At 46.5% G+C, this 9,755-nt stretch overlaps 1 protein-coding gene across 1 annotated transcript in view; it reads right to left on the bottom strand.

Moving 5' to 3' along the window:
- LOC112239530 (NHS-like protein 1) overlaps positions 1–9,755 on the bottom strand; it is a 57,325-nt gene that overhangs the window by 27,974 nt on the left and 19,596 nt on the right. Inside the window, exon 2 of the mRNA XM_042326235.1 lies at positions 4,516–4,623. Coding sequence (XP_042182169.1) covers positions 4,516–4,623 — 108 coding nt within the window. The remainder of the gene's footprint in view (positions 1–4,515; positions 4,624–9,755) is intronic.

The following is a 9,755-nucleotide window of genomic DNA, read 5'->3' as shown; positions in this document are numbered from 1 at the left end:
GTGGCTGTTTAACAGTCTGATGGCCTTGAGATAGAAGCTGTTTTTCAGTCTCTCGGTCCCAGCTTTGATGCACCTGTACTGACCTCGCCTTCTGGATGATAGCGGGGTGAACAGGCAGTGGCTCGGGTGGTTGATGTCCTTGATGATCTTTATGGCCTTCCTGTAACATCGGGTGGTGTAGGTGTCCTGGAGGGCAGGTAGTTTGCCCCTGGTGATGCGTTGTGCAGACCTCACTACCCTCTGGAGAGCCTTACGGTTGAGGGCGGAGCAGTTGCCGTACCAGGCGGTGATACAGCCCGCCAGGATGCTCTCGATTGTGCATCTGTAGAAGTTTGTGAGTGCTTTTGGTGACAAGCCGAAATTCTTCAGCCTCCTGAGGTTGAAGAGGCGCTGCTGCGCCTTCTTCACGATGCTGTTTGTGTGAGTGGACCAATTCAGTTTGTCTGTGATGTGTATGCCGAGGAACTTAAAACTTGCTACCCTCTCCACTACTGTTCCATCGATGTGGATATGGGGGTGTTCCCTCTGCTGTTTCCTGAAGTCCACAATCATCTCCTTAGTTTTGTTGACGTTGAGTGTGAGGTTATTTTCCTGACACCACACTCCGAGTGCCCTCACCTCCTCCCTGTAGGCCGTCTTGTCGTTGTTGGTAATCAAGCCTACCACTGTTGTGTCGTCCGCAAACTTAATGATTGAGTTGGAGGCGTGCGTGGCCACGCAGTCGTGGGTGAACAGGGAGTACAGGAGAGGGTCCAGAACGCACCCTTGTGGGGCCCCAGTGTTGAGGATCAGCGGGGTGGAGATGTTGTTGCCTACCCTCACCACCTGGGGACGGCCCGTCAGGAAGTCCAGTACCCAGTTGCACAGGGCGGGGTCGAGACCCAGGGTCTCGAGCTTGATGACGAGCTTGGAGGGTACTATGGTGTTGAATGCCGAGCTGTAGTCGATGAACAGCATTCTCACATAGGTATTCCTCTTGTCCAGATGGGTTAGGGCAGTGTGCAGTGTGGTTGAGATTGCATCGTCTGTGGTCCTATTTGGGCGGTAAGCAAATTGGAGTGGGTCTAGGGTGTCAGGTAGGGTGGAGGTGATATGGTCCTTGACTAGTCTCTCAAAGCACTTCATGATGACGGAAGTGAGTGCTACGGGGCGGTAGTCGTTTAGCTCAGTTACCTTAGCTTTCTTGGGAACAGGAACAATGGTGGCCCTCTTGAAGCATGTGGGAACAGCAGACTGGTATAGGGATTGATTGAATATGTCCGTAAACACACCGGCCAGCTGGTCTGCACATGCTCTGAGGGCGCGGCTGGGGATGCCGTCTGGGCCTGCAGCCTTGCGAGGGTTAACACGTTTAAATGTCTTACTCACCTCGGCTGCAGTGAAGGAGAGTCCGCATGTTTTCGTTGCAGGCCGTGTCAGTGGCACGGTATTGACCTCAAAGCGGGCAAAAAAGTTATTTAGTCTGCCTGGGAGCAAGACATCCTGGTCCGTGACTGGGCTGGATTTCTTCTTGTAGTCCGTGATTGACTGTAGACCCTGCCACATGCCTCTTGTGTCTGAGCCGTTGAATTGAGATTCTACTTTGTCTCTGTACTGACGCTTAGCTTGTTTGATAGCCTTGCGGAGGGAATAGCTGCACTGTTTGTATTCGGTCATCATACCAGTCACCTTGCCCTGATTAAAAGCAGTGGTTCGCGCTTTCAGTTTCACGCGAATGCTGCCATCAATCCACGGTTTCTGGTTAGGGAATGTTTTAATCGTTGCTATGGGAACGACATCTTCAACGCACGTTCTAATGAACTCGCACACCGAATCAGCGTATTCGTCAATATTGTTATCTGACGCAATACAAAACATATCCCGGTCCATGTGATGGAAGCAGTCTTGGAGTGTGGAGTCAGCTTGGTCGGACCAGCGTTGGACAGACCTCAGCGTGGGAGGCTCTTGTTTTAGTTTCTGTCTGTAGGCAGGGATCAACAAAATGGAGTCGTGGTCAGCTTTTCCGAAAGGAGGGCGGGGCAGGGCCTTATATGCGTCGCGGAAGTTAGAGTAACAATGATCCAAGGTTTTTCCACCCCTGGTTGCGCAATCGATATGCTGATAAAATTTAGGGAGTCTTGTTTTCAGATTAGCCTTGTTAAAATCCCCAGCTACAATGAATGCAGCCTCCGGATAAATGGATTCCAGTTTGCAAAGAGTTAAATAAAGTTTGTTCAGAGCCATCGATGTGTCTGCTTGGGGGGGGATATATACGGCTGTGATTATAATCGAAGAGAATTCTCTTGGTAGATAATGCGGTCTACATTTGATTGTGAGGAATTCTAAATCAGGTGAACAGAAGGATTTGAGTTCCTGTATGTTTCTTTCATCACACCATGTCTCGTTAGCCATAAGGCATACGCCCCCGTCCCTTCTTCTTACCAGAAAGATGTTTGTTTCTGTCGGCGCGATGCGTGGAGAAACCCGCTGGCTGCACTGCCTCCGATAGCGTCTCTCCAGTGAGCCATGTTTCCGTGAAGCAAAGAATGTTACAGTCTCTGATGTCCCTCTGGAATGCTACCCTTGCTCGGATTTCATCAACCTTGTTGTCAAGAGACTGGACATTGGCGAGAAGAATGCTAGGGAGTGGTGCACGATGTGCCCGTCTCCGGAGTCTGACCAGAAGACTGCCTCGTTTCCCTCTTTTTCGGAGTCGTTTTTTTGGGTCGCTGCATGGGAACCATTCTGTTGTCCTGTTTGAAAGGCAGAACACAGGATCCGCATCGCGAAAAACATATTCTTGGTCGTACTGATGGTGAGTTGACGCTGATCTTATATTCAGTAATTCTTCTCGACTGTATGTAATGAAACCTAAGATGACCTGGGGTACTAATGTAAGAAATAACACGTAAAAAAAAAAAAACACTGCATAGTTTCCTAGGAACGTGAAGCGAGGCGGCCATCTCTGTCGGCGCCGGAAGTTCCATGAAGTTGATGCAAAGAGTCCATAATTGCAGTGTTGACCCTTCTTTTTCAAGACCTTTTTCAAGACCTCTGCAATCCGCCCTGGCATGCTGTCAATTAACATCTGGGTCACATGGGCCACATGGGCCACTGATGGCAGCCCATTCTTGCATAATCAACCCTTGGAGTTTGTCAGAATTTGTGGATTTTTGTTTGTCCACCCGCCTCTTGAGGATTGACCACAAGTTCTCAATGGGATTAAGGTCTGGGGAGTTTCGTGGCCATGGACCCAAAATATTGATGTTTTGTTCCCCGAGCCACTTAGTTATCACTTTTGCCTAATGGCAAGGTGCTCCATCATGCTGGAAAAGGCATTGTTCATCACCAAACTGTTCCTGGATGGCTGGGAGAAGTTGCTCTCGGAGGATGTGTTGGTACCATTCTTTATTCATGGCTGTGTTCTTAGGGAAAATTGTGTGAGCCCACTCCCTTGGCTGAGAAGCAACCCCTCACATTAATGGTCTCAGGATGCTTTACTGTTGACATGACACAGGACTGATGGTAGTGCTCACCTTGTCTTCTCCGGACAAGCTTTTTTCCGGATGCCCCAAACAATCGGAAAGGGGATTCATCAGAGAAAAGGGCTTTACCCCAGTTCTAAGCAGTCCAATCCCTGTACCCTTTGCAGAATATCAGTCTGTCCCTGATGTTTTTCCTGAGGAGAAGTGGCTTCTTTGCTGCCCTTCTTGACATCAGGCCATCCTCCAAAAGTCTTCACCTCACTGTGCATGCAGAATGCTCTCACACCTGCCTGCTGGCATTCCTGAGCAAGCTCTGTACTGGTGATGCCCCGATCCTGCAGCTGAATCAACTTTAGGAGACGGTCCTGGCGCTTGCTGGGCTTTCTTGGGCACCCTGAAGCCTTCTTCACAACAATTGAACCGCTCTCCTTAACGTTTTTGATGATCCGATAAATGGTTTATTTAGGTGCAATCTTACTGGCAGCAATATCCTTGCCTGTGAAGCACTTTTTGTGCAAAGCAATGATGACTGCACGTGTTTCCTTGCAGGTAACCATAGTTGACGGAGGAAGAACAATGATTCCAAGCACCACCCTCCTTTTGAAGCTTCCAGTCTGTTATTCAAACTCAATCAGCATGACAGAGTGATCTCCAGCCTTGTCCTCGTCAACACTCACACCTGTGTTAACGAGATCATCACTGACATAATATCAGCTGGACCTTTTGTGGCAGGGCTGGAATGCAGTGGAAATGTTTTGGGGGGGGGATTCAGTTCATTTGCATGGCAAAGAGGGACTTTGCAATTAATTGCAATTCATCTGATCACTCTTCATAACATTCTGGAGTATATGCATGTTGTCATCATACAAACTGAGGCCGCAGACTTTGTGAAAATGTATATTTGTGTCATTCTCAAAATCTTTTGGCCACAACTGTATATAAATTAGACGTTAAACTGACTTCTGTGACCAGTGGGTAGTGAGGTATTTAGGTAGATCCCTCACCTATCACCTCTAACATGACCCCTCCTCCCTGACCCCTGACCTCTTACCTCTGAGTACGGTGCGGCGGTCATCCACACAAGAGGGTCGTGTCTCCTGCTGAGGCTTCTGGGAAGTGTAGTGTACCGACCACTTTTTGTCCTCATCCAGTCTGACAGCTAGAGAGAGAAACGGAGAGAGAGAAATAAAGAGACAGAGAGGTAGAAGGAGACAGAGTGGTAGAGGGAGACATAGAGGTAGAAGGAGACAGAAAGGGAGAGAGAGACAGAGAGGTAGAGAGAGAGACAGAGAGGTAGAGAGAGACAGAGAGGTAGAGAGAGACAGAGAGGTAGAGGGAGACAGAGAGGTAGAGAGAGACAGAGAGGTAGAAGGAGACAGAGAAGTAGAAGGAGAGAGAAAGGTAGAGAGAGACAGAGAGGCAGAGGGAGACAGAGGTAGAGAGAGACAGAGAGGTAGAGGGAGACAGAGAGGTAGAAGGAGACAGAGAGGTAGAGAGAGGTAGAAGGAGACAGAGAGCATGAGAGAGACAGAGAGGTAAAAGGAGACAGAGAGGTAGAGAGAGACAGAGAGGTAGAAGGAGACAGAAAGGTAGAAGGAGAAGGAGAGGTAGAGAGAGACAGAGAGGTAGAAGGAGACAGAAAGGTAGAAGGAGACAGAGATGTAGAGGGAGACAGAGAGTTAGAGGGAGACAGAAAGGGAGAGAGAGACAGAGAGGTAGAGAGAGGTAGAAGGAGACAGAGAGCGTGAGAGAGACAGAGAGGTATAAGGAGACAGAGAGGTAGAGAGAGACAGAGAGGTAGAGAGAGACAGAGAGGTAGAGGGAGACAGAGAGGTAGAGGGAGACAGAAAGGGAGAGAGAGACAGAGAGGTAGAGGGGGACAGAAAGGGAGAGAGAGACAGAGAGGTAGAGAGAGACAGAAAGGGAGAGAGAGAGACAGAGAGGTAGAGGGAGACAGAGAGGTAGAGGGAGACAGAGAGGTAGAGGGAGACAGAAAGGGAGAGAGAGACAGAGAGGTAGAGGGAGACAGAGAGGTAGAGGGAGACAGAGAGGTAGAGGGAGACAGAGAGGTAGAAGGAGACAGAGAGGTAGAGGGAGACAGAGAGGTAGAGGGAGACAGAAAGGGAGAGAGAGACAGAGAGGTAGAGAGAGACAGAGAAGTAGAAGGAGAGAGAAAGAGAGATGTTTATTTCCATTCATTACAACACGGACACAGGAAAACATACACACAAACACACAGATTTCCTCCCAAATTACAAATAGTACCATTGTGTGTGTGTGTGTGTGTGTGTGTGTGTGTGTGTGTGTGTGTGTGTGTGTGTGTGTGTGTGTGTGTGTGTGTGTGTGTGTGTGTGTGTGTGTGTGTGTGTGTGTGTGTGACCACAGTAGAGAGAAAGGGAACAGAGGGGATAATACAGCCTAAATATCCCTTGGTCTATTATCTACCCCTGTAATATCAACAAGCAGTCTCACGTAAAGCCAGTGTGTCTATGTGTGCTGATGACTCAACACTATACACATCACCTACTACGGCGACTGAAATCACTGCAGCACTTATTAACAAAGAGCTGCTGTTAGTTTCAGAATGGATGGCAAGGAAACAGCTGGTCGTAAATATTTATAAATCTAAAAGCATCGTGTTTAGGACAAATCATTCACTGAACCCTAAACCCTCATTCACTTATCCCTAAACCCTCATTCACTACACCCTAAACCCTCATTCACTAAACCCTAAACCCCTCATTCACTTATCCCTAAACCCTCATTCACTAAACCCTAAACCCCTCATTCACTATACCCTAAACCCTCATTCACTAAACCCTAAACCCTCATTCACTAAACCCTAAACCCTCATTCACTAAACCCTAAACCCTCATTCACTAAACCCTAAATCTCAATTAAATCTTGTATTAAATAATGTGGAAATTGAGCAAGTTGAGGAGACTAAACTGCTTGGAGTAACCCTGGATTGTAAACTGTCATGGTCAAAACATATTGATACAACAGTAGCTAAGATGGGGAGAAGTCTGTCCATAATAAAGTGCTGCTCTACCTTCTTAACAACAGCACTATCAACAAGGCAGGTCCTACAGGCCCTAGTTTCTACCTTCTTAACAACACTATCAACAAGGCAGGTCCTACAGGCCCTAGTTTTGTCGTTCCTGGACTACTGTTCAATCGTGTGATCAGGCGCCAGAAAAAAGGGACCTACATTTGGCTCAGAACAGAGCAGCACAGCTGGCCATTAAATCAAATCAAATCAACATTTATTGGTCACATACACATCGTTAGAAGATGTTGATTTGAGTGTAGCGAAGTATACACAGAGATCTCATATTAATAATATGCATGTAAATCTCTCCTGGTTCAAAGTGGAGAGATTGACTTCATCACCACCTGTTCTTCTAAGAAGTGTTGACATGTTGAAAGCACCGAGGTGTCTGTTTAAACGTCTAGCACACAGCTCAGACACCCATGCATACCCCACAAGACATGCCACCAGAAGGTCTTTTCACAGTCCCCAAGTCCAGAACAGACTATCGGAGGTGCACACTACTACATAGAGCCATGACTACATGGAACTCTATTCCACATCAGGTAACTGATGCAGCAGGAGAATCAGATTTAAAAACAGATAAAAATACACCTTATGGAACAGCGGGGACTGTGAAGAGACACACCAACGGGGACTGTGAAGAGACACACCAACGGGGACTGTGAAGAGACACACCAACGGGGACTGTGAAGAGACACACCAACGGGGACTGTGAAGAGACACACCAGTGCCGTTTCAGATCCAGGAGGGTTTTGTTTTCCTGAGCACGGCCTTATTTCTAATACAGCATATTGGATGACTGTCATTCATGTTCCATTCGCCCGGTTCGATGTAACATTGATACATTTAGGCTACTACATGATACTCTAATTTCTCTAAGTTGCTACAACCTAGCCTATGAATGAAAGCTTGCAACGTACTGTAGGTGCACACAGGTCGAGAGACAAATTTGAGGTGACAGACAATGACATTCAATACCGCCTTGCACACTGTTGCCTGCATGTAGCTGACAGTGGGTGTAATCTTTAGTCCAGCAGTTGCAAAACAGAGTTAATTTTGGACAAATTCAGGTATGTTTATCCCCTGTTTCCATTTGCTTACATTTAAGAAACGTTTTTACGACAGAATCCGACGGAATGAATACACCCCTGATCCCATAGTCACGTTGTATTCCTTCTGGCATCTACGTTATGCACTCTCCGACTTTCACCTCTTGCAGTCTCTATCTCGCTTTCCTTGCTGTCTTTCTCTTTCCCTGCTGTCTCTCTCTCTCTTGCTGTCTCTCTCTCTCTTGCTGTCTCTCTCTCTTGCTGTCTCTCTCTCTCTTTGCTGCTGTCTCTCTCTCTTGCTGTCTCTCTCTCTCTCTTGCTGTCTCTCTCTCTCTCTTGCTGCTGTCTCTCTCTCTCTCTTGCTGTCTCTCTCTCTTGCTGTCTCTCTCTCTCTCTCTGCTGTCTCTCTCTCTCTTGCTGTCTCTCTCTCTCTTGCTGTCTCTCTCTCTCTTTGCTGTCTCTCTCTCTCTCTTGCTGTCTCTCTCTCTCTCTTGCTGTCTCTCTCTCTCTTGCTGTCTCTCTCTCTCTTGCTGTCTCTCTCTCTCTTGCTGTCTCTCTCTCTCTTTGCTGTCTCTCTCTCTCTTGCTGTCTCTCTCTCTCTTTGCTGTCTCTCTCTCTCTTGCTTCTCTCTCTCTCTTGCTGTCTCTCTCTCTCTCTTGCTGTCTCTCTCTCTTGCTGTCTCTCTCTCTCTCTTGCTGTCTCTCTCTCTCTCTTGCTGTCTCTATCTTTCCTTCACTTAGGAATTTCAATACACAACACATCAGCTGACCAGGTGAGAAAAAAAACATTCCAAGCCAAACTGTTACACATCGTTTTCACCATGTTAGCTAAAGTAACATCATAGTCAACATAGATAATAGAACTAAACTGTTACACACAGCCTACATCGTTGTCACCATGTTAGCTAAAGTAACATCATAGTCAACATAGATAATAGAACTAAACTGTTAGTAAACCTGCTACAATCATGCAGTATGTTACAGTGTACAGTCAGAAAGCAGTTACAGGGTGGCAATACATGAGTAATACCTAAAGCTTACCTTGACTTGGAAGAGTTCCAGTGTTGTGTAGTTTAGTCATAGCCAGCTGGCTAACATAACATCCCTCTGATTGAGCAGGGTGTTTCAGTAGGCTAAACTTGCTGGCTGCATTTGCTAGCTAAGTAATTAAACTGAAAGTGAAAAAAATGCTTAATTTCAGAAGAAATTAGTTTGTTTAAAACTGTTCAACTATTGTCTTTCTCTCTCTTTGAGTCAGCCACACACCACATTTTCTGCACTGCAGTGCTAGTTATATGTAGCTTATGCTTTCAGTACTAGATTAATTATCTGATCCTTTGAGTGGGTGGACAACCTGTCAGTTCATGCTGCAATAGCTATGATAGGTTGGAGGATGTCCTCGGTAAGTTGTCATAACTACTGTGTAAGTCTATGGAAAGGGGTGAGAACCATGAGCCTCCTAGGTTTTGTATTGGAGTCAATGTACCCAGAGGACATTGGAGGATGGAAACTAGCTGTCCTCCGGCTACACCATGGTGCTACCCTACAGAGTGCTGTTGAGACTACTGTAGACCTTCGTGATTATTTTTATAGTAAAAAAATATAGTTTAAAATAATAACTTTTTAAGTGTTTCACCATTTACATTTTTATGAAATTCACTGAGGAAGATGGTCCTCCCATTCCTCCTCTTAGGAGCCTCCACTGACTCACACACAGGTACAGACACACACATATACACACACACACACACACTAGAACACACACACTAGAACACACACACTAGAACACACACACATACTAGAACACACACACTAGAACACACACACACACACACACACACTAGAACACACACACACACACACACACTAGAACACACACACACATGCATATACACACACACACACACACACACACACACACACTAGAACACACACACACTAGAACACACACACTAGAACACACACACATTAGAACACACACACACTAGAACACACACACACTAGAACACACACACTAGAACACACACACACTAGAACACACACACACTAGAACACACACACTAGAACACACACACTAGAACACACACACACTAGAACACACACACACTAGAACACACACACACTAGATCACACACACTAGAACACACACACACTAGAACACACACACACTAGAACGCACACACTAGAA

The sequence above is a fragment of the Oncorhynchus tshawytscha genome, linkage group LG08, assembly GCF_018296145.1.
Source record: "Oncorhynchus tshawytscha isolate Ot180627B linkage group LG08, Otsh_v2.0, whole genome shotgun sequence".
NCBI classification, from domain to species: domain Eukaryota; kingdom Metazoa; phylum Chordata; class Actinopteri; order Salmoniformes; family Salmonidae; genus Oncorhynchus; species Oncorhynchus tshawytscha.
Note: the sequence above shows the minus strand (reverse complement) of the source record. Positions and strands in the feature narration are given on the sequence as shown.